The following is a 24513-nucleotide window of genomic DNA, read 5'->3' as shown; positions in this document are numbered from 1 at the left end:
CAAGCCAGCGGCAAGAGTTAGGGACGATCGTATGGTCTCCTGACTTCCGTGTACTTCTACGAGGCCACACTGGCCTAGGGGACGCGTTCTGTCAATTGCATAATTTCTGTCTTTAGTGAAACCCCCTTTCCTCCCTATATAATAAAAATCCACACAGGTGCTTTTTAAACATGAATTCGGGATTTTGGTTTATTTAGGGCCTTCCACACACCCTGCCAACCTATTCTGCTGCCTATTTTTAACCGGCTCTTGAGGTTCCATCTCATACCCCAAACTCTTCCATCAGCATCCTCCAAAAGCATCTTCATGATGATACGCAGCCCTTCATCCTCTAAAGCCTATGGACAGGCGAGCTGTTAATCATTTTCTCTTCTCTCTCTGCTCCTCAGAGGCCTGAGGATGCTTTCTCTCGCGAGCCTGCTGGGTCTGAGGGCCCTTAACTCCTCAGTGGTTTTCCCTCCGGAGTTGGAAAAATCCACCTCTCTTTAACTCCACAGAAGATGAGGTGAGCACAAGTGTCTTTTCCTATATCAGTGAAGTGCGATTCTGGGACAAGATAGAGCTTTTTAGCCATTTAGAGAAAGGGAAAGTTCCCCCGGCAAACCTTTTACAGTGGAACCCGATCTGGTTTGGGGCGAAACCTTTCTAGAGGTGGGATGATGGGGAAAAACATTCCAAAGGCAATTTTGCAAGATGAAAATGCCTCATTAAATAATACAGGTTCTCCTAGGAGAGGCGGGAGATGAGAGGGAAGGTTGTTATTTTGGTATTGGAAGATCTTAAATAAGTCCGTTGGTAGCATTTAAATCTCATTTCTAATTTCTTAATGCTTTGAGCAAGGTTTTCATTTTCAATTTGGTATTGGAGCATTCCGTAGAGAGTAAAATCACGCGTCCCCGAGGAAATGACAAATGTAGGATAGCTATATCCATATCTTCTCCAACTGCAAAGACAATGCTGAGCTCACTAAAGAAGGTTACAAACCATTAAACGATCCTCAGCTTAATTAAAAAGTTAGGAGCACCAAAATGTAAGAGAGGGAATTAGGAATTCGCAACACTTCCAATTTTCAGACCCTAATCAGGAAATGGCAGAGGAATGGGGACAGAGGACTGAGAATGGCCGAGAAGCAGTGTGAGCCTGTGGCCTAGGAGTCAGAAGGACCTGGGTCCTAATCCCAGCTTTGCCACTTGTCTGTTGTGTGACCCTGGGCAAGCCACTTCACTTCTCTATGCCTCAGTTCCCTCATCTGTAAAATGGGGATTAAGACCATGAGCCCCATGCGAGACAGGGAGTGTGTCCAACCCGATTAGCTTGTATCTATCCCAGGGCCTGATGCACAGTTAGCACTTCACAAATACCGTAAAATAAATGAGAGAAGGAGAGGAAGAGGAGGAGCCATATTTTTTTTATGGTGTTCGTTAAGCACTTATTAGGTGTCAAGCACTGTTCTAAATCGCTGTAGATAAAAGTGTATTAGATTGGACACAGTCCCTGTCCCTCCTGAGTCTCACAGTCGAAGTCAGAGGGAGGAGGATTTAGTCCCCAGTTTACAGACGAGGAAACTGGGGCTCAGAGAAGTCAAATGACCGCAAGCAATTATTAGAGCTGGGATTAGAACCCAGGTCCTCTGACTCCCTGGCCCAGGCACTTTTCGCTGTTTCTCCCTGGTGCACGGAGCGCAGACCGCGAGGAGGCTGGTGGGGGCCGGTGCAATACGAAGGGCATGTACAGTGTTTGCCCTCCTCCCCCAACACCCTGCTGTGTTGCCCTGACTTGCTCCCTTTATTCATCCCCCCTCCCAGCCCCACAGCACTTATGTCCATATCTGTCATTTATTTATTTGCTTATATTAATGTCTTTCTCCCCCTCTAGGCTGCAAGCTCCTTGCGGGCAGGGAATGTGTCTTTTTATTGTTATATTGTACTCTTCCAAGCGTTTAGTACAGTGCTCTGCATATAGTAAGTGCTCAAGAAATACGATTGACTGACTGATTTAGCCAGCTCCAGTCTGATTTGGAAGTAGAACCCAGGTCTCCTGATTCCCAGACCCCTCTGTTCTTTCCCCCAAACCCACAGCGGAGCTTGCCTAAAGATTGATATTAAATGGGTGTGTGGTTCTTTTGTAAGGATACATAAGATTACCAGATTTTTCCCATAACTCAAATTCTAAATTCCCCATTTCTGATCTCAGCGGGGGGGAACAACGATCGCTAAAAACCCCCTGGATTGGTGAGCCAAATAATCGGTCTGCCGAGTCGAAGAGCGCTCGCATCTGCTCTTGCCTGTTGCCTTCCGAGAAAGGCCCGTTATGTAAGCACGCAAAAGCGCGACCTGGCTCATGGATCTGTTAGCCCCAGAGGTACAGAACAAAGGCTTCCAGTAGCCGGCTTGTTGGTTCTGGGGGGGAATTCTGCAGCCTTTGTTCGTATAGAAATATTTTAGCGTAAATCATTTTCCTCCGAATGCTTTAGGGGTTACCCCCAGAAAAACCCCGCAGTTAAAGCCCGCGGTTCATCAGATGAAGTTCGCTCCTTCCTTAGAAACAGTGGGGACCGTTTCCAAATTCCCACCTTCCTGTTGCTTAGTACAGTGCTTGGCACATAGTAAGCGCTTAATAAATACTACTCGTACTGCAATTAATCAGTCGTATTTATTGAGCACTTAATGTGTACACAGCACTCTACTAAACACTTGGGAGAGTAGAATATAAGAGTTGGGCGACGTGTTCACTCCCCCTCTAGACCGTGAGCTCCTTGTGGGCAGGAATGTCTCTGTCGTTATATCGTACTCTCCCAAGCGCTTAGTACTGTGCTTTGCACCCAGTAAGTGCTCAATAAATACGACTGACTGAAAGTTCCCCACCTACAACGGGATTACAGTCTAGATGGGTTGACAGACGTTACTACGAGTAAATTACAGATATGTTTATTAATGTTGTGGGGCCGAGGGTGGGGAGAATAAAGGGTGCAGGCCCAAGAACAAAGGGGACACGGAAGGGAGTGGGAGAAGAGGAAATGAGGGCTTAGTCAAGGAAGGCCTCTTGGAGGAGATGTGCTTTTAATAGAGCCAAAAGGGCAACATTGTTGAGATTTGGGGGCGGGGGGAGTCTGTTGGATTCCCCCACCCCCTAGTGCAGACATCCCTGAGGGTCTCTCCCCTTGGTAAAAATCATAAAATGAGACTGCATGACCCCCCCCCCCCCCACCTCGGCCTTGTGGTGAGGAACAATTTTGGTGAAGCACATTGAGTGCCTCGGAGGGACCCCCCACCCCAGACTCCCCCCACGCCGACTGGCGGGGTAGGCCATACACCGAACGTGGAAGCCAGCGACCCTTGTTGTGCAAGTTTCTGCGTTCAGCTGCACGGTTTAAAGCCCGCTTTGTTGGCCGCCTCACACAGATGCATCCGAGACCTTATTAGAGTGGGGCTGGAGGGGAAGAGGGGGGAGGGGTCTGCGAGGGGCAGGGGGAACGCTCCTTTTTTTTTTTTTTGCAACAGTAAATCTACCAATTTTACAGTCAGTTGAACAGCAATAGATGAATTTGTTTAAAGTCCGCGCTCACAAAGGAAACCTGAACTTGGTGGCTTGAATGGGCCGAACTGCAGCGTGATATTTGAAGAGGAGAAACGATTACAACGCGTCCCAGAGCGATCCGCTGGCTCACTGTCACCTGCTTCTCGGCCCAGGTGCCGATCCCCTCCCGCCTATTCTGTGCCCCCTGACAGAGCGGCGAGGAAGCTGGGCCTTTGTGTGCTGCAGAAAACGCTTTTCCAATCACTGGGCCAGTTTTCTTCAGCACCCACAGGAAGCAGAATAAAGGAGAGGTTAAGGGCCACCGCGAGGGTCAGAAGGGGTTAAATTTAGTTAACATCAGAGGTTATAGCTTTTAACAAGAGCCTGAAGGAAACTTATTCGAAGATGCAATTTGTTTCTTCTTTGTCCACCATTATTTTTTTTTTTAAACTCCATTGACAGTGACAGCTTAACAGAGTTTTTATACGCCGGCGTTTTCATCCTTCGGAGAATAAAGAACTGTGATCCAAAAAAGGGATGCAGGTGGAGGACTGTAGAAAGCCTCCGTGATTTTCAAACCGAGAGCTTCAGATGGACTCCCTGCCTGGCTAAGTCAAAAATGATTCGTAGGGGTGATGGAAAATTTGCAGGAAGGGTGGTAGGGCTCTCTCTGAGCAAGATGACGGATGCACGGGGGGAGTATTATAGCCGGCATCTTTGTGTGTGTCGGTTGCAGAGTCTCCTCTTCTTCCTGGCTTGCCAGTCACCGTCACCGGGGGCTCGAGGGGAAGACTGTTAGCGAGAATATCTCTGAGGCCGGGGCTCCGAGTGTAAAGATAAATGCTCTGCAGATGGAGTCGTTCTCCGGGGGTCTCTGGGTAAACAAAGGAGACACGCACGACGCCCAAATGGCGAGGCACGGCCTGTACCCTGAGAACGCGCGGATAATTTCCTGCTCTACCTCGCTATCCGAGGACTGGGCCGCTGTTGATGCTTGGAGCTGGACGGTTAAAGCTTCTCGTTCCAGGTCTCGGATGTTGGGCTCGGGGACGTCCCCTAATCAAGCTTCCTGGGACCGGGTAACTTCTTAGCTGGGAGAAATGGGAGGGCGGCGGCGTTCTGAATGGCTATTGTCCATCCTTCCCACTGCTCTTTTGGAGCCTCAGCCTTCTAACCCAAAAGCTCCGGGTTTCTAAACGTCGGTGTAGACGAAGCAGTGTGCCTAAGGAATCCTCATCTGAAAACGCGGTCGGGATAGGAATTGGTGCTTTTAGAAGAGACTCACCCTGGCAGAACCATCCCCGCCAGGCCTAGCTAGGCGTCCCTAGGGAAAACGGCGATGCTGCGTTAATTTCTTCTTTACCGCCGCAGTGCGGCCAGGCAGCCCTGACTAGGTAGGATGGTCTTGGATTTCAGAGTGAAGTCCCACTACTCCGTTATTCCAAAGTGGGACCCTGACTTCAGCCAGGATGGTGGGAGGAACCTCAAAAGCCCATCGCTGTTGGGGTGAAGCAGCGGCGAGGAGACTGTAGGCCCGCTGTGGGTGGGGAATGTATCTGTCTATTGTATATTGTACTCTCCCGAGCGGTTAGTACAGCGCTTTGTACGCAGTAAGTGCTCCGTAAATATAATCGAATGAATGAGTGCTATTTCTAGCACCACCATGGTAGATCGATATACATCTGAGTGAAGCAGCGTGGCTCAGTGGCAAGAGCTTGGGCTTGGGAGTCAGAAGTCGTGGGTTCGAATCCCAGCTCTGCCACTTGGCAGCTGTGTGACTGTGGGCACGTCACTTCACTTCTCTGTGCCTCAGTTCCCTCATCTGGAAAATGGGGATTAACTGTGAGCCTCACGGGGGACAACCTGATGACCCTGTATCTACCCCAGTGCTTAGAACAGTGCTTTGCACATAGTAAGTGTTTAACAAATACCAACATTACTATTATTATTAAGGGAGTGCTAAGCGTGGTTGATGGGATCATACAACCAGGAGTATAATCAGAAGAGCAGCATGGCCTCATGGAAGGAGCACAGGCCTGGGAGTCAGAGAACCTGGGTTCTAATCCCAGCTCGGCTACATTCATTCAGCCATATTTATCGAGCGCTTAGCTTACTGTGTGCAGAGCACCGTACTAAGCGCGTGGAATGTACAATTTGGCAACAGATCGAGGCAATCCCTGCCCAACAACGGGCTCACAGTCTAAATGTCTGCTGTGTGACCTTGGGCAAGTCACTTAACTTCTCTGTGCCTCAGTTACCTCTTCCGTCAAATGGAAAGTATCGTTATTATTAACAATAATAATAATTGTAACTTAAGTGCATACTATGTAATATATACCATAATAATATAATTTGTATTAATGATGTGTATGTATCCATTCATTCAATAGTATTTATTGAGCGCTTAACTGTACTAAGCGCTTGGAATGTACAGTTCAGCAACAGAGACAATCCCTGCCCAATAACGGGCTCACAGTCTAAACGGGGTAGACAGACTGCAAAGCAAAACAGAACAAAACAAAACAAGACAGCATCATCCAGATAAATAGAATCATGGAGATATACAAATTCTAGAAAACTATAATTCTGAGAAGCAGCATGGCTTAGTGGAAAGAGTCCAGGCTTAGGAGTCCGAGGTCATGGGTTCTAATCCCAGCTCCATCACTTATCAGCTGTGTGACTTTGGGCAAGTCACTTCACATCTCTGTCCCTCAGTTCCCTCATCTATAAAATGGTGATTAAGTCTGTGAGCCCCACGTAGGACAACCTGATGACCTTGTATCTCTCCCAGTGCTTAGAAGAATGCTTGGCACATAGTAAGCGCTTAACAAATACCATAATAATAATAATTATTAAAATGGGGATGAAGTCTGTGAGCCCTGCATGGGTCAGTCTGATGACCTTGTATCTCCCCCAGTGCTTAGAACAGTGCTTGGCACATAGTAAGTGCTTAACAAATACCATTATTATTATTAAAATGGGGGTGAAGTCTGTGAGCCCCGCGAGGGTCAGTCTGATGACCTTGTATCTCCCCCAGCACTTAGAAGAATGCTTGGCACATATCAAGCGCTTAACAAGTACCATTATTATTATTATTATTAAAATGGGGGTGAAGTCTGTGAGCCCCACGTGGGACAACCTGATGACCTCGTATTTCCCCCAGCGCTTAAAAGAGTGCTTGGCACATAGTAAGCGCTTAACAAATACCATAATAATAATAATTATTATTAAAATGGGGATGAAGCCTGTGAGCCCCTCGTGGGGCAACGTGATGACCTCGTATCTCCCCCAGCACTTAGAAGAGTGCTTAGCACATAGCAAGCGCTTAACAAATGCCATCATTATTATTATTAACTGTGAGCCTCACGGGGGACAACCTGATTATCTTCTATCTCCCCCAGCGCTTAGAACAGTGCTCTGCACATAGTAAGCGCTTAACAAATACCAACATTATTAACTGTGAGCCTCACGGGGGACAACCTGATGACCCTGTCTCTCCCCCAGCGCTTAGAACAGTGCTCTGCACATAATAAGCGCCTAACAAATACCAACATTATTAACTGTGAGCCTCACGGGGGAAACAACCTGATGATCTTGTCTCTCCCCCAGCGCTCAGAACAGTGCTCTGCACATAGTAAGCGCTTAACAAATACCAACATTATTAACTGTGAGCCTCCCGGGGGACCCCCTGCTGTCCCTGTCTCTCCCCGAGCGCTCAAAACAGTGCTCTGCACATAGTAAGCGCTTAACAAATACCAACATTATTAACTGTGAGCCTCCCGGGGGACCCCCTGCTGTCCCTGTCTCTCCCCGAGCGCTCAAAACAGTGCTCTGCACATAGTAAGCGCTTAACAAATACCAACATTATTAACTGCGAGCCTCCCGGGGGACCCCCTGCTGTCCCTGTCTCTCCCCCAGCGCTCAGAACAGTGCTCTGCACATAGTAAGCGCTTAACAAATGCCACCGTTATTACGATTATCATCCCACAGACCAAGCGCTCAGACCGTAAGCCCGACAAAGGGCAGGGACTGGCTCTATCTGTTGCCGATTTGTCCATCCCAAGCGCTTAGTACAGGGCTCGGCACTTAATAAGCGCTCAATAAATACTACTGAATAAATAGGAGTGAGGGAGTGAAAGAGGGGAGTGACTGAGGGCCCGGAGGCGGGGCGGAGCTGAGGGGGCGGCCCTTATGGCGGCCGTCATGGCGGCCGCCGTTGCCAAGGCCGCAGCGCTATTCCTCAGGTAAAGCCGGGCGGACGGACCCCCCCGAACGACCCCCCCGACCGACCCATCGACTGACCGACCGACCCCCCGACCGAGCGGGGAAGCCGGGCGGCCGCCCTTTCCCCCTCCCCGGCCCGGGGAAGACGTGGAGGCCCAGGCCGGCCCAGGTGGAGGCCATGACCCATAGGCCTCCTCGGCACTTTGGTCAATAGCCATCACCGACCCCTTGACAATAATGCCGTGTCCTTGCGGCATCACCCTGCCTCCCTCGGCACTTAGGCTCATATCTATTAGAGAAACGGTCTGGCTCGGGGGAAAAGGGCCCCGGCTTGGGAGGCAGAGGTCATGGGTTCGAATCCCGGCTCTGCCACCTGTCAGCTGGGTGACTGTGGGCGAGTCACTTCACTTCTCTGGGCCTCAGTTCCCTCATCTGGAAAATGGGGATTCACTGTGAGCCTCACGTGGGACCACCTGATGACCCTGTATCTCCCCCAGCGCTTAGAACAGTGCCCTGCACATAGTAAGCGCTTAACAAATACCAACATTATTAGGCTCGTATCTATTAGAGAAGCGGTGTGGCTCGGTGGAAAGGGCCCCGGCTTGGGAGGCAGAGGTCATGGGTTTGAATCCCGGCTCTGCCACCTGTCAGCTGTGTGACTGTGGGCAAGTCACTTCACTTCTCTGGGCCTCAGTTACTGCATCTGTAAAATGGGGATTAACTGTGAGCCTCACGTGGGAACAACCTGATGCCCCTATGTCTACCACAGTGCTCTGCACATAGTAAGCACTTAACAAATACCAACATTATTGTCTATTCGTAATAATGATGATGATGGCATGTGTTAAGCACTTACTATGTGCCAAGCACTGTTCTAAGCGCTGGGGAGGAGACAAGGACATAAGGTTGTCCCATGTGGGGCTCACAGTCTTCATCCCCCATTTTAATAATAATGTTGGTATTTGTTAAGCGCTTACTATGTGCCCAGCACTGTTCTAAGCGCTGGGGAGGAGACAAGGACATAAGGTTGTCCCATGTGGGGCTCACAGTCTTCATCCCCCATTTTAATAATAATGTTGGTATTTGTTAAGCGCCTACTATGTGCCGAGCACTGTTCTAAGCGCTGGGGGAGAGACAGGGTCATCAGGTTGTCCCACGTGAGGCTCACAGTCTTCATCCCCATTTTATAGATGAGGTAACTGAGGCACAGAGAAGTGAAGTGACCTCCCAAAGTCACACAGCTGACAAGCGGCAGAGCCGGGATTCGAACCCATGACCTCTGACTCCCATGCTCTTTCCACTAGAGCCACGCTACTTCTCTGATAATATAATATAATTTGTTAACCACAAGACCACAGGGTCGGGGACAAGGTAAAGAAGGATATCAGGATTCATGGCTATTGGCCAAGTGGGAAGGGAAGCTGGAGGTGGCTGAGGGAGAATCGTCGCCCATTTTCATCCCTAAACTTCAGTCTTTGTCTTTTAGGGAGTTAATTAAAATCAGTTCATTTCACAGCGCGACTGCGATGAGCAGTCAAGTCTCCTTCACCTTTCTCCTCCTCTGTGCAGGATGACCGTCTGAAGGACCGACTGCGCTTCAGTGCGCACACGTCCATCCGTGTCCGGGAAAATCCCTTCGCTTCAAGAGGCAACGTAAGCACCTCTAGCTTCTCCTCATAAGGCCGGGACAGATTCAAAATAGTCTGTTTGGACCCAACCCATTCGGGATTCGCAGTCTAAGAGGGAGAAAGGCCAGATGTCTTATCTCTGTGGTACAATGAGGAAACAGGCACAGAGAGGTGAAATGACTTGCTCAAGGTCACACATTGCTTGTCGTGAGCAGGGAATGTGTCTGTTTTATTGTTGTAATAATAATGTTGGTATTTGTTAAGCGCTTACTACATGCCAAGCACTGTTCTAAGCGCCGGGGTAGATATCTGCCCTGTGGTTGGAAACCGTTAAGGTCTCGAAGGGGCTCTCTTGCCTAACAAGACGGTCCCAAGCCTGGCTTTGAGGGGTTTAATTCCTCCCCCCGTCCCCTTGGCCGGGAGCACGAGTGAGAGGTAGCGTGGAGCCCAGGGTCTCTCAGTCCTCTTCCAAACATCCATCCCCCTGCCGGTGAGGACCCGGGTCAGAACCGTGCCTTTCCCAAAGCGCCCAGGGGCTCCAGCCTTGGCAACCTGCCATTTTCTGTGGCGTGTAGGGGCGAAGGGGGTGTGCCCCTCATCGTCTGCTGCTCACTGTGGCACCGGGCACTCTGGATCTACCAGCTCTCTTCGCCTGACCCAAGCACCAGCAGTAGTAATAAGTAGTTTTAAGAGTTTACTGTGCGCCAAGCACCGTGCAAAGCGCTGGGAGAGAATCAGTCATTGTCCCCGTCCCTTGCGGGGATACTTGTGATCTAAGGGCAGGGCACTGGGGGTGCTGGCTGCTGGTGTCTTCATTGGACAACCTGCCCCTCGTGACTGTCTCCTTGCCTGTAGGAGTTGCCCGGGGTCCCTTCCCCCTCCCCAACCCCACCCTTCCCGGTCACTACCTGCTCCACGGTAGAAGAAGAGCAGGAAATGGTTCCGAGCATCCGGAAAGGGAGCACCACCATTACCTCATGTAGGTGGGGTGTGCTGTAAGTTCTAGACTGTAAGTCTGTTGTGGGCAGAAAATGTGGCTACCTACTCTGTTAAATTATACTTTCCCAAGCACTAAATACAGTGGCCTGCACGTGGAACACGGGCCTGGCCCTTCTCTGCCACTTGCCTGCTGTGTGACCTTGGGCAAATCACCTCACTTCTCTGCTGCAGTTCCCTCATTCGCAAAATGGGGATTCGACACTGTTCCCCCTCCTACTTTGAATTTGAGTCCCGTGTGGGACTTGCTTATCTTCTATCTACCTCAGCGCCTAGTTCGGGGCTTGGTACATAAAAAACACTTAAAAAATACCACTATTATTATTAATATTAGTAATAGAATAGATTGCTGGGGCCCTGGACCACCCCCACAGGTCCAGACCTCCGAGCGCTCTGGAGAATGTCACGAGGGGTAGAACCGGGGGCCACTGGGCCAAACCCTAAGGATATGTAGGAGACCCATCTAGGCACAGAGGGGCTGGGTGAGTCTCCCTCTAGACTTTAAGTTTGTTGTGGGCAGGGAATATATCTCTTATATCGTTATACCGTACTGTCCCAAGAGCTTAGTACAGTACTCTGCACACAGTAAGCGTTCAGTAAATTCCATTGATTGATTGATTCCTGGTCGATGGGTCCCTTGGGGCTTGGAGGGGGAACACGACCGTCGTGTCGACCCTCCCGGCACATTGGGGTGGATGTGCCCCAGCGGGGCGCCGGCGAAAGGCACCAGCCAGCCGGGTTTAATTAGCGCTCCTCCCTGCTCTCTCAGCATGGCGGCCCTGTGCCTGCAGAAGCTGCTGCCCCGGGCCCCGAAGGCCACCATCGTCCACGGCGGTAGCCGCGTGGGCGCGTGCGTCCTGCAGAGGCTGGCACCGGGCCCGCTGTGGCCAGTGGCCTGGACCCCCGGGGCCAAGCCCCTGCTTGCCCGGCCCTTCTGTTCGACGGATGAGGCGGTGGTGGAGGAACCGCGGGGGAGGAAGACGCCGTCCAAACCGACGTTCAGCAACGTGGGCAGGAAGATCCAGCACCGCATCCTGCAGGTGTTGGACGAGCAGGGGGAGGACCTGGGAGCCATGCACCGGGCGGATGTGATCCGCCTCATGGAGGAGCGTGGGCTGAGGCTGGTCCTGCTGCGGCCCGCCACCGAGCCCCCGCTCTATCAACTACTCACCGGGAGCCAGATCCACGAGGAACGTCTCCGCCTCAGGGAGAAGAGCAAGGCCAAGTCCCAGACTGGTAGGGACTGCCCCGGGGGCAAGGGGAGGTGGGAGGGCGACGGGACATGAGGCCCAGACCCCCACCGGGACCTTTCCCAGGCTGGCACATAGCTTCCCCGACGTCAGATCGCACCTGCCGTCCCCCGGGCCGAGCAAGTAAATGCCTTGACCGACCCTGCCCCCCGGCTCTTTGGGTCGGGGCCGGCAAGCAGATTTTAACTGTTGTAGTGTACTCGCCCAAGCGGTTAGTACAGTTTTCTGCAATAAATAGAATTGAATGACAGTAAGCGCTCAATAAATACGACTGACTTCACTCGGGCAGCCCTTCATTCGGAAGGTTTCAGTGGGTGGTGAAACCTGGGCCTCTTCTGGTCCCCTTCCCCTCCGCTGGGCTTTACGGCAGGCCCGGTAACCAGGCCAGCTGGAGGTGGGGTTGTGGGTGGTGCACAGCAGGGGTACCTGCCCTCCCGGGCATCAGCTGTTAATCAGTAAATGCCCTGTGGTCCAGGCAGCGGGCAGGCACAGGCAAGGGCTCCCACCACGAGAAATCATTTCGGGTCACTCTGGGAAACCGGCCGGGTTGAAAAGAGACGTGGTTTAGGTGTATGTTTTGTCACAGGGCCCTGGCTCGACACCCTCACCCCCTTCCAAACTGTCCCCAACAGGCCCCTGCCCGAGCACCAACTGTCCTTGACCCCCGCCTGAAACCTTCCCCATCCCATTCTAAGGCTTCTCTTTCCCCAGGACCTACCCAGCTGAAGGAGTTGACTTTTTCCTCAAGCATCACGCAACACGATTTACACACGAAGACAAAACAGATTCAGGAATGGATCGAGAAGAAGCATCAAGTCCGAATTACCATAAAGAAAGGGAAGTTTGTAAAGGAAGAGGAACATAACCTGGTAAGCTGAAGCAGGCTCTGGTCCCACCCCCCGTCACCCGTTGGGTTTGTGTGATGTAGTAGGCCTGAGGGGTCTTGCTGTCTCTGAGAGTCATTTGTGTGTGGGGAAGAGGGAGGGAAGGAGTGGCAGGGCCTCCCCCACCCCAGAACCCGCTACGTAGGCCCTGACAAAAATAAGCGGGGTGCCTCTCAACAGCATAGCTGCCGTCAGGTACTGCTGTCGTGACAGCACAGATGGGGAGGGGGGACAGCTTACTGCCCTGAAGCACGGTAATTGGAGTTGATTTTTTGCCATAGTGGGGATGGGTTGCATGGAGTCATCCACACTCTTGTCCTGCTTACGTGCCGCCTGGCAGCAGGAAGGGTTTGGCTTTGGTCGCTGAGCACCGACAGAACCACCGTTTTCTCACCCCTCTGGAGAACCATGGAAAGATGCCCAATTTCATAGCTTGTTCAGGATTAGAAACTCACTGGAAAAACCCAGCTTCTGCTTAAAGGAGTAGGTGCTGATCTTTGCATAGTGCCCAGCCTTCTGCGCCCGCCTGTCGAGTTGGCATGGGGAAGGGGCATATGAGAATTGGCTAAATGTATCCATAAAGTGTTGACGATGGTACTAAATAAGCACCAAAGTGCTAGGGCCTAATACGGTGGTTTCTGGATGGTTAAGGGTAATGAAGAAATTGAAGGGAATTTTTGGCTTGAATTCCTATAGTGATTGGAGACAGGTTTTATTTGCAAAGCAATCAAAAGATCATTTTCAGAATGTTCAGAGAATTACAGTATTTGGAAAAAAAGGTTCATTAGCATGGTGCTAGGTATTCAATAATAATAACTGAGTGTAGTCTAGTGGATAGAGCATTCGATTGCTAACTCCTCATGGGCAGGCGACCTATCTTGACCCTCTGTTTCACTTTCAGTGTATTGCATTTGGTAGCTGTTCAAATATCTGAACTATGATGCCCATCACCACTATTTCTGCTACTCCATGCCCAAGGAAATTGCAGGCAGAGTGTTATCACCCCTCAGAAAGTTATGGAGCTTAGAGTCCATCTGTCAGTGGTATTTACTGAGCCCTTACTTTGTGCAGAACTTTGTACTAAGCCCTTGGGAGAATGCAACAGGTGTGGGAGACACAATCCTGACTTAAAAGGAGCATACAGTCACTGCAGCAGCAGGTCCACGGGCAGAAATGGGGCCTAACCACAGCACCCCCAAGTATTCAACAGAAACTCCTCACCCTTGGCTTTAAAGCAATCACCTTGCCCCTTCCTATCTCATCGATCTCCTACTCCAGCCCAGCCCGCACCCTCTGCTCCTCTAGAGCCAGCCTTATTCACCATGCCCCGATCCCTTCTCTCAGCACTGACCCCTTTCCCAATTCCCCCCCTTATCCTGGGAATCCCTCTCCCCTCCATATACGCCAGACTACCACTCTCCACCTTCAGAACATTAAGGTCACATCTTTTCCCAAAAGACCTCCCCTAATTAAGCTCTTTTCCCCTGGCTCCCTCTCCCTTTCGTGCCATCTACACATTTGGATCTGTGATCTCTGGACATTTGATACTCGCCCCAACCCCAGAGCACTTGGGTACATAGCTCTAAATTATATATTCATGTTAATGTCTGCCTCCCCCTCTAGACTGTAAGCGCGTTATGGGCGGGGAATGTGTCTGTTAACTCTGTTGTACTGTTCTCTCTGCACCTGATAAGTGCTCAATAAATACCACTGTTTGATTGAATTTGGAGCCCCGGCCCCTCTGACGGTCTGTGGGGAAGTCATGCTTATCTCCATTCACACACCAGATCTCCACAGAGCCAGATTTCTGTCTCCCCCTGTCCTTAGGAGGGGCTCTTCGATGAGATCCTCCAGGCTGTCCCGATCTTGACGACCTTCTCCTCGAAGCCCCGAGTGATCAAAGACGGAAGAGTGGCCACATGTGTCCTCCGGGCCATGAGCAAAAGGGAAATCACTGAATATAAGAAAACTCAGGAAGAAAAGCAAGATGGCCAAGGTCCGTCCCTCGAGAAAAGCGGGAATGAGCCCTGTGGGTCTGACAGCCTGCAGCAATGATGTTTACTAAGGGAAAATACAGCGCAATCCAAGCGAGAGCCAGCCGGACCGGGCCTGCTCGCAGGCTCACTAGCCCAGGGTCAAGGTCGCCACAGTCGGGAACGTGTTGACTTCGCCGTGGGGCAGCCCCGTGTCACTTCCAGGCAGAGGGGCCTCAGCGTCGCCTCCAGGTCCAGGGCGGGGAGGGATGTACCCACTGAGGCGAGAGGCCAGCGTCCGCTTGCTCCGAGGTCGCTTCACCTGCCAGGAGAAAACACACAACCGTGGCAGACAACACTGAGTTGCTATTTTAAGAAGGAAATTCAGCTGATTCGCCCGGTTGGTCGCTAGAAATTTATGTAATTGGTCCCTCGGGGTTGGCCGATTTTTTTTTTTTATTCTTTGTGAGCCCTGTCCACCCCCGCCAGGCTTCCATCGAGAACCCAGACATCTGTGTCACTGGGTGAACTTTCTAGAACTGTCAGTGTGGGCACCATTTGCAGTTTCCTGGCCACCCAGAAGGCCCCGGGTCAGCTGAGCGAGTCGCCCGTAGCGGTACAGGCTCGCATTCAGCATTCCTTTCTTACAATAAACTCAAGTATCAAAGCAAAGTTGACACTGTATTTTGTACAAACACCTCAACGACCTTTACCGAGTGGCCTGGCCTCTGATGTCAGAAAAAAGGTCTTCTGAAACTTCCTCACAGCTGACACAGGGATCCCCAGACTCCCCCCCTCCCCACCCGGCCATTTGGACTTACTTGGCTCTTCAGATTCGTCCTGTTGGGATCGTGTGCCACTGCGTGCCGAGTGAGACTTTGCTGCAACGAGACGGGGGAGGACAAGGTTAGAGAGAGCAAAGCTGAAATCCCCTCATCACGTGCCCAATTCCTGAGGGACTCTCTGCGGTTTGGTCTCTCACCGCTCTGAGAGAACGAACGCAGTGGGTCCCTGGGCCTGTTTCTGCTAGGCTCCAGAGATTCTGGGGAAGGCCAGCGCATTGACAGAGTGCAACGCAAATAGCACTGATGGATCGAGGGCACTGGGGAACATTCTGTCAACGCAAGCCTGTCTTGGACACGGTGTCCAAATAAAACCATTGTGTATGGCGTCTGACACGGTGAGTACTCCAACGCCCGTTTACTCGAGTGCAGGGTTCCGCAAAAATGCAAACCATGCACTCTTAGAGTCCTGGCTAGATTCTCCCCCAACTCCTCTGGTCAAATCATGGAAGTGGGGGAAACCCCGTTCATTTGGAGTGTGCCATTCCGAACACCTGGGGATAAAAAATACATTGAACTGAACCCACCAGACTAAGCGTTCAAAAAAGACTGTAGTCCCGGAAATCAAACGTATCACCACAATAGCAGGGAGAAGGCTTTTAACCAAACGCCAAAAATCCCCACTTCTCCAACACCCCCTATTCACAGGTACTTTTGGAGTGTTAAGCCTAAGAGGGCAAAACAAAGTAGTTTCCCATACGAAATTATGGGAAGGACACTAATGTGTCCCCAAAATAATTTTAATGTGTCAAAGACACAATATCACAAATACATGATTATACAGCCATTGGCCTGGCATGAATAATGAAAAATTTTAAATTAGATTTTGTGCCTATATATAAATATACTTAGCATAACCTGTCAGCCAAAAGGCACGCTGTGCTAACGGAACTAGAGATGTCAATATCTCTGATAAACAAATCTGCCATTGTCAAAGCTAAATCGTAATGGGCTCCAGTCACTCTATTTGTCAGTGAAGATACTTCCAAAGGGAAGGGCTGAAGCCCGAGGAAACTCTACAGCACCATCGAGAACAGGGATGGCACCCGAAAGCCCAAATCGTAAAGAACACCTGCAGGGAACTAGGATCGACGGTGGGTGGTGGTATGTGGAGCGGGTCAGGGAACACAGCTACTTACTTTCATCGCAAACCTTTTCCCGCAGCCGGGGTGTTCACACAGAAACGGCCGCAACTCCTCGTGAAACGAAAGAATGTGGCTCTGGAGGTTAAACACGGTGGTGTAGGTTCTCCCGCAGCCTTCCCTCGGGCAGCGGCACACCTCCCTTTCTGCCTGGTGAATTTTCTCATGCTGCTTAAGGTAATCTTTGCGCTTAAATATTCTGCCACATATTTCACACTCTAGCTGTTCTGGAGGAGGCGGGAGAAGGGGAAGACATGCAAGACGGGGTTTCAGCACAAACATGAGTCTCAGACAAATTAAACCCCAAGTACCTTGGCTCCCAGTTATACCGTCCGGCCCGTCTCTTCCGATAGAGACCATCCTCAAGCTTGGGACTCCTGACCACTGGCTTGAAGGCCCTCCTATCATTCTCTCCCCTCACTTATCCCCAGATCACACTTTGTCCCACTCTAGTTCACGTTCTCAGTCCCCTTGTTCACACTCTTCCCTCAACAGTAACTCCCTCTCCCTTCAAATATTGGAATGGGGAGGGAAATCCTTGGAGCAGACCAAGGCTCAAACTTCCTCCTCCTCTTTCTCCCTGTCGACTCAGGGATGCAGAAAACACGCAGCCAAGTCGAGGCCTTCCTTCCTTCCCATTTTATGAGGGACCTAATGCAAATTGATACAGCTGTATGTGTTGCTTTATAAACATCAACCCCAGGTTGTGCCCGCGCCATCTCCTCTTTCTTCCCAGGCCTAGCAACCAGATTTCACACAGCACCGAAGAAGGTGAAGTTAAAATGGACCATCCCAACTGTGAGCACTCAAATCACAGTTTGCAGGGGCTGGGTTGGAGAGGGGGAGATAAGGAGCATCCAGTTTCCCCAGCTTCACATCCCAAAAGACCCAGATGGTCCAGGACAAAGGCACGGAAGAAGAGTCACTGCACATCAAAATCAAAGTGCAAGGGCAGAGCTGGAAGCAAGGTTAATCAAGAGCAGTTTCTCAAAGGCTGGGAGGATCTAGAGCTTTGAAGGCGAAAAGGGAATTGGGGCTGAACAGAGAACAGGGAGGAGACCGTTCCAAACAGGAGGCCCAGTCTGAGCAGGCTTGTTGGGCTGAAGCTAACGGTCTCAGTTGGGGGATACCGGGAAGCGAGAGCCAGAAAGGTAAGGAGAAACAGTGTGATCTAATGGAAAGAACCTGGAAGTCGGGAAGTCAGTTTCCTCATCTGAAAATCAATCCGAATTCATCGAGCATTTAGTGGCGAGGCCCAAATTCTTTCCATTTGATTTACTCCCTGCACCATTTTAGGAACTTACCCTTGTGGCTTTCGTTCATGTGTTTCAGGAGTTCTGTCCATGTTTTGGCCACAAAGGAACACCCCTTTCTGCAGGTGTACCCTGTTTTTAAAAGAACAATTAGTTTCTAATTTGTGCAGTCATTGCTATGCCCAAGTTAACATTAGTCAGGCAGTTTCACAGCTCAATTCCGTCACTTCCATTTTCACCTCTAGCAGTTTAAAGCAGCTTAGCTCACCAGCATGGCTGAGAAGCTATCCCCCACGACTCTCTCTTTCCCAAAATCATTGAAAAATGGGTTCCCCAGTTTCAACCCCCTCTGAGGCCCTCTTCCCTCAACCTCCCTTCACGTGGGTGTGTCCTAAACTTAGAAAAGAGAGTCGTAGGCTCGATCTGGTCCCGATCCTTGGCATCGGTGCAGAGGTCTAGTTTGGTACATCCAGCTGGCTCATCCTGACATTCCTAATACCACCGACTATACCCTCATTCTTCCTCCCTTTCCCATTACTACAAATCATTTTGTCTGTCCTCCCGCCGGTTAGAGTGGAAGCTCGAGGGCAGGGAACCACACTTTGCTTTGTTGTACATGTCCTAATTCTTAGTACGGTGCCTAGCCTTCCGTATAAAGGGCCCAAAAATACCACTGACTGACTGATTTTATAATCAATAAATCAAACCCCCTTATGAGGTGGAGTCATTTTTAAAACTTGGCAGATCAGGACCACAAGGCCTGTTGATACCAAGTGTGAGATCCCAAATAATCAGCAAAATTCTGCCACTGACTTTCTCTCTGCCTTGACCTAGACTATATTGTCTTCCCTAAAGAGTTTGCCTTTTCTTCCCCCCCAGATGGAAGAAGTAGTAGGATTCTGGGCAGACACACGCTGTTATATTTTTATCAATTTACTTCATCCCAATTACTCTCCCCATCTTCAAAGTCTTACTTGAAGGCACAACTCCTCCAAGATGCCTTCTCTAAGCCCTCATTTCCTTCTGCTACTCCCTTCTACATTGCCCTGATTTGCTCCCTTTATTCACCACCCTCCCTCAGCCCCACAGCACTTATGTACATATCTGAAAGTTATTTATTTATGTTAAGGTCTATCTCTCCCTCTAGACTGTTAAACTCAATGTCAGCAAGGAATGTATCTGTTATACAGTTTACTCTCCCAAGCCCTTAGCACAGTGCTCTGCACCCACTCAACACTCAATACATCTGATTGATCCCAAGTGCCTCAATCAAACAGCAGAGCTACCTGCATGCATCTTCTCATGGCGCTTCAGACCGCCGGGGAAAGCAAAGTGTTTTCCGCACCCTTCGTGGTGGCACCTACATGTGGAAACGCCCAGCATCAGGCCATCCCAGCTCGGCTCACACCTCAGAACCCAGGTTCCCATCCGGCCCTCCTTCACCCCAGTCCTCCGCCAACCTCCGCTGCACAGCGGACACTGATCCCTCTCCCCTCTTCTCTCCTTTCCTCCCTCCCTCCTGTCCTCTCTCTCCCTGGCTCTCTTGAGGGAGCCTGTTTCTGGTGGCAGATCCAAGAGGGGAATGGCCAAGCGGAGCCCAGGTCTGAGTTTGGGATGGGCCAAACAGACCCGTGAACAAAGCAGGAGACACGCGCACGCTCCATCCCTATCCCCGGAAGGCAGACCATGGGGGCAGTTGGATCTCTTCTATTTTCCAAGCCCTTTCTAGAGCCGAGGATGTGTGGCCTCCCTCGGGTCCCCTCCCCTGGTCCTCCCCTCGGCACGATGGAATTCTCCTGCTGGAGTCACCACCCCGGGATCTCTACTCAGCTTCCTGCCCTATGACAAAGCCTGGTAGTCCGACCGCTTTCTTCTCCTCCACACTGACCAACTCCAACTTCACTTTCCCTCATGGGACTTTATCTTTTACCTTCATCTTTGTTATCTGTCCTAGCCGATCCTAGTTTAATCTGTCTCCAAGCCATTAAAAAAAACAAAAAATGGATCCTTCGAAGTCCACTTCAACTGGCTGAACATCAGACATTATTTCCCGGGGACTCAGGGAGAGGAAGGAGATGGAGACGTGCCCACACGAAGGCCCAATCCATTTCGAGTCCCGCCTTCCACCCTCACGCTTATATGAGGTCTCTCCCAAATTACGCTCCCTAATGAAATCATTTCAGTGATCTTCAAATACCTACTGGAATAGTGGCTCATTGGTGTGTTGGCACTGGTGGATTTTTAGCTGTTGGTGCTTCTTAAAAGACTTGTCACAACCTTCAAAGTCACACTGTTTGGAAAAACGTGTTATTGTGGAGACAGTAAATCCAGGGGATGGAATTATTCGGAGCCGGGATTCAAGCTCGCAAATTCAGTCGCTACGCTGTGTGGCAGGGCAGGGGATGCTGGCTCTGGCCGTACCGTGGGGGCAGAGCCCGCCATGGGCACAGTTAGGGGCTTCCGCTCACCAGCTGGAACCCTGTCGCAGTTGCCAGCAAGCCCCTCTCTGACCACCTCTGCTGCAGCGCCTGTGGCCCTCAGAGGCATTGGGAGAGCCCTGGGGTCTACTGGAAAATGCAAGATCCGGGTTCGAGGTCCGGCTCCGCCACTGGCCCGCCGTGGGACCACGGGTAAGTCACTTCGCTCTCAGGTCACAGTTTCCTCTTCTGTAAAATAGAGGTATAAACTACCTATTTCCCTCACCTTCTTAGACTGAGTGGGGCAAGAACTGTGTCCAACTTCATGTATATCTACCCCAGTACTAAGCACAGTGCTTGGCACCTACGTGCTTAATGAAAACCATCATTTCTTTTTATGCTAGTTTTGGGTCCCAGGAGCACCTGGGCCAACCAATGTTCAGTTCAGTACTAGTAATAATAATTGTGGCATTTGTTAGGTGCTTACTATGTGCCCAGCACTGGGGGAGATACAAGGTAATCAGGTTGGACACAGTTCCTGTCCCAACGGGGCTCACAGACTTAATCCCCTTAATCATTTTACAGATCAGGTAACCGAGGCAGAGAAAAGTGAAGTGATTTGCCCGAGGTCGCACAGCAGGCATGTGGCAGAGCTGGGATAAGAACCCACATCCTCTGGCTCCCAGGCGCGTGCTCTTTCCCCTCGGCCATGCCCACGGTCCTGGAAAGTGGTGACCATGGAGTCTCCAGGAACTACAGCCTGAACGGATCCCCTTATGGGAGGTGATAGCCACAGAAGGTAGCCCAGATGTCAGGGACAGCCGACAGCCCCCGGGCCGGGCCTGCCGATGGGGTGCAGGAGGAGAGCACTGTCGAATCCCAACGCTCGGGACAGTGGTTCCCTCAGGGAAGTGGGCAGGGAGCGTAGGGGAAGCGGGCACGGAAACAGGCTGTCGGGGGAACCGGAGAAATGACACCATCACGCCAGACGACTTCAAGCTGGGGCAGCGGCAACCACAGGGAATCGGGCCCTACAGCTGGCTGTGTGGACCTCACCGCTCTTGCATTTACCTCAGCTCTTCTTGGAGAACTTAGTTTGAGACGGCGCTGCCCTCGGAAGGCAGGGACCGCTCGGGGCCCTGTAGCTGGTGAAGGCTGGCAGGGCGCCCTCTCGCTTACCGGGTATCGCTTGGATTGGTTTTCGTGCTTGCGTAGCACGTGCTTCTTCAGGTTTGACTTGGTGGTGAACTTCTGGCCACAGCCACTGGCAGCACATCTGGAAATCAGACGGGGCCCGGCTTACCTTCAGGTTTTTAATCAAACTCAAGAAACCAAACACTACTGACACACGGTAAAAACCAGAACGGGCGCCTGACACCTTGGTAGCTGACTGGAAGACCGAGCCCGACTAGTCCCGCCTCAGCCCGGGATCTCAAAGAACCCGGCGTTCCCGGAAACTAAGCTATATCCGGTGTCCTGCGCTCGGTCCCGACCGTGGCGCGGCCCTGGACAAATGGCCCCCGATTCCCCGGCTGCATCCATCCCACGCGGGCAGTGAAACCCCACGCTCTAGCAGATCTGAGCAGGTGCCAAAAAGGAGTCCAAAAGAGAAGGAAGTTCAAAGCAGAGAAGCAATTAATCAATCCTACTTATCGAGTGTCTACTGTGCAGAGCGCTGTACTAAGCGCTTGGGAGAGTATAATAGAAGAATAAACAGATACATTCCCTGCCCACAATGAGAATGCCCACTATGGGAAGTAGCGTGGCTCAGTAGAAAGAGCCTGGGCTTCGGAGTCAGGGATCATGTGTTCAACTCCCGGCTCTGCCACTTGTCAGCTGTGTGACTGTGGGCAAGTCACTTCACTAATCTGTGCCTCAGTTACCTCATCTGTAAAATGGGGATTAACTGTGAGCCTCACGTGGGACAACCTGATTACCCTGTATCTCCCCCAGAGCTTAGAACAGTGCTCTGCACACAGTGAGCGCTTAACAAATACCAACATTATTATTATTATTATTATTAATGAGCTTACAGTCTAGGCAGCATGGGCTAGTGGACAAAGCATGAGCCTGGGAGTCAAAAGGCCCTGGATTCTAGTCCCAGCTTTGCCACGGGACCTTGGGCGAGTCACAATTCTGAGTGCCTTAGTTACCTCGTCGGTAAAATGGGGATTACGACCGTGAGTCCCATGTGGGACATGGACTGTGTTCAAACTGATTACCTTCTATCTACCCCAGCTAGATCAGTGTCAGGTACATTGTAAGTGCTTGACAAATGCCATTTAAAAACTAAATAAAGCACAGAGTGGGAAAAACAGAATGGCAAAGCCTAGGTACCTGGACAAAATCAGCAAAGGGCCTGTCTGAGAGCATCAAGAGCTCGGGCAGATGGGCACAATTCGGGGAGCTGAACTCACCTCAGTCCGAGCGACCAGAGGAATATCAATTTCCTCCCTCAGCCCCATTACCCAAAAAACAGCCCAAGCCTCACTTACGTGAATGGCTTCTCGCCGCTGTGTGTGAGGGAGTGGCGGGAGAGGTGATAGTCGCGGATGAAGGCTCTGCCACAGCCTTCATAGTCACAAACGAATGGTCTCTGGCAGGATAAAGAAAGAAAATCAACTTGGTTACTGTTACAGTATTTACAAATTACTTGTTTATTCATATTAATGTCTGTCTCCCCCTGTGGACTGGAAGCTCGTTATGGGCAGAGAACAGGTCTGCTAATTCTGCGCTGATAATGATGATGAGGATGATGGTATTTGTTAAGTGCTTACTATGTGCCAAGCGCTGTTCTAAACACTGGGGTAGATAGAAGGTAATCAGATTGTCCCACGTGGGGCTCACAGTCTTAATCCCCATTTTACTGATGAGGTAACTGAGGCACAGAGAAGTGAAGTGCCTTGCCCAAAGTCACACAGCTGACAAGTGGCTGTGCCAGCATTCGAACCCATGACCTCTGACTCCCAAGCCCGGGCTCTTGCCACTGAGCCACACTGCTAATGTTGGTATTTGTTAATAAAGCGCTTAGAATGGACAATGGGGCAATTTTACAGGCGAGGTCACTGAGGCCCAGAGAAGTGAAGTGACTTGCTCACGGTCCCACAGCTGCCAAGTGGCAGAGGCGGAATTCGAATCCATGACCTCTGACTCCCAAGCCCGGGCTCTTGCCACTGAGCCACACTGCTAATGTTGGTATTTGTTAATAAAGCGCTTAGAATGGACAATGGGGCAATTTTACAGACGAGGTCACTGAGGCCCAGAGAAGTGAAGTGACTTGCTCACGGTCCCACAGCTGCCAAGTGGCAGAGGCGGAATTCGAATCCATGACCTCTGACTCCCAAGCCCGGGCTCTTGCCACTGAGCCATGCTGCTAATGTTGGTATTTGTTGATAAGGCGCTTAGAATGGACAATTCGGCAATTTTACAGATGAATCTCCCCCAGCGCTTAGAACAGTGCTCTGCACATAGTAAGCGCTTAACAAATACCAACATTATTATTCTGTGCCTCAGTTCCCTCATCTGTAAAATGGGGATGAGGACTGTGAGCCTCCCGTGGGACAATCTGATGACCCTGCATCTTCCCCCTGCGCTTAGAACAGTGGCTCTGCACAGAGTAAGCGCTTAACAAATACCAAGATTATTATTCTCTGTGCCTCAGTTCCCTCATCTGTAAAATGGGGATTAACTGTGAGCCCCACCTGGGACAACCTGATGACCCTGTATCTCCCCCTGCGCTTAGACCAGTGCTCTGCACAGAGTAAGCGCTTAACAAATACCAACATTATTATTCTTATTATTACCTCCCCGGTGTGCTTGCACAAATGGGCGTCCAGCTTCCAGGCCTTGTTGTAGTTGGCGCTGCAGTTGGGAAAGGAGCAGATGAACCTCTTGGCGAGCAGAGGGGCGGCCGAGATGGCCTCCGGCTGGTCCTGCGACTGCTCCTCGCCTGCAGCCATGCTCCCTTCTGCAAAGGCCGGGGCTCCGCCGAACGGCCCGGAATGTCCCTTGCCGCCCACCGTCCGCGCAGGCGCAGACGGCCCCGGCGCCGGCCCCCCCCCGCGAGGGCGGGGCCACCTGACTCCGGCTGGGGCGCATGCGCAAGGGGGAATCCCCATCCTGAGGCGCGTGGATGAAGAAAGCCCCTTTCATGGCGGCCATTCTGGCAGTCAGGCAGTTGTATTTATTGAGCGCCCACAGCGCTTGGAACGTAGAATTCAGCAACAGAGACGAGCCCTGGCCACCACGGGCTCCCAGTTCTGCACGCGGGTTTGGCCTCTCGCCCGCCATTAGCCACTGAGAGGACAATGTCAAGCTGCAGCCCCAGGGGCTGACGCGAAGGCTTCTGGGAAAAGGCCGCCATTGCCCCCCCCCTTTAGTCAGCCACT

General features: G+C 51.2%; 2 protein-coding genes across 3 annotated transcripts; one reads left to right on the top strand and one right to left on the bottom strand.

The window, feature by feature from the left end:
• Positions 1–488: 488 nt before the first annotated feature.
• Positions 489–15143, top strand: MTIF3 (mitochondrial translational initiation factor 3). Of its 2 annotated transcripts, none has more exons than XM_029048398.2 (5): positions 489–505; positions 9310–9393; positions 11134–11600; positions 12326–12483; positions 14326–15143. In XM_029048398.2, exons 3-5 carry the CDS (start codon positions 11135–11137, stop codon positions 14551–14553), a joined length of 852 nt encoding a protein of 283 aa, XP_028904231.1. In that variant the 5' UTR covers positions 489–505; positions 9310–9393; position 11134; the 3' UTR covers positions 14554–15143. The 2 variants fall into 2 exon arrangements, with proteins under 2 accessions (XP_028904231.1, XP_016082256.1); XM_016226770.3 differs by lacking the exon at positions 489–505 and adding an exon at positions 7667–7760.
• GTF3A (general transcription factor IIIA) lies at positions 14535–24120 on the bottom strand. Its single transcript, XM_029048397.2, has 9 exons — positions 23929–24120; positions 22621–22721; positions 21305–21401; positions 19910–19998; positions 18995–19068; positions 17760–17840; positions 16453–16682; positions 15293–15352; positions 14535–14793 (listed from the first exon to the last, which is right to left on the bottom strand). Exons 1-9 carry the CDS (start codon positions 24082–24084, stop codon positions 14623–14625), a joined length of 1059 nt encoding a protein of 352 aa, XP_028904230.1. The 5' UTR covers positions 24085–24120; the 3' UTR covers positions 14535–14622.
• Between the last annotated feature and the right edge of the window lie 393 nt (positions 24121–24513).

This window comes from Ornithorhynchus anatinus, chromosome 20 (assembly GCF_004115215.2).
Source record: "Ornithorhynchus anatinus isolate Pmale09 chromosome 20, mOrnAna1.pri.v4, whole genome shotgun sequence".
Lineage (NCBI taxonomy): Eukaryota > Metazoa > Chordata > Mammalia > Monotremata > Ornithorhynchidae > Ornithorhynchus > Ornithorhynchus anatinus.
This window is presented reverse-complemented; position numbering and strand designations above follow the sequence as displayed.

Coding starts and splice junctions, on each gene's coding strand:
- MTIF3 (XM_029048398.2), top strand. CDS start 11,135: ATGGCGGCCCTGTGCCTGCAGAAGCTGCTGCCCCGGGCCCCGAAGGCC. Junction 11,601..12,325: donor CAAGGCCAAGTCCCAGACTG/GTAGGGACTGCC, acceptor CTCTTTCCCCAG/GACCTACCCAGCTGAAGGAG. Junction 12,484..14,325: donor AGGAAGAGGAACATAACCTG/GTAAGCTGAAGC, acceptor CCCTGTCCTTAG/GAGGGGCTCTTCGATGAGAT.
- GTF3A (XM_029048397.2), bottom strand. CDS start 24,084: ATGGCTGCAGGCGAGGAGCAGTCGCAGGACCAGCCGGAGGCCATCTCG. Junction 21,402..22,620: donor AGCGGCGAGAAGCCATTCAC/GTAAGTGAGGCT, acceptor TCTGATTTCCAG/ATGTGCTGCCAGTGGCTGTG. Junction 14,794..15,292: donor GGACGAATCTGAAGAGCCAA/GTAAGTCCAAAT, acceptor TTCTCCTGGCAG/GTGAAGCGACCTCGGAGCAA.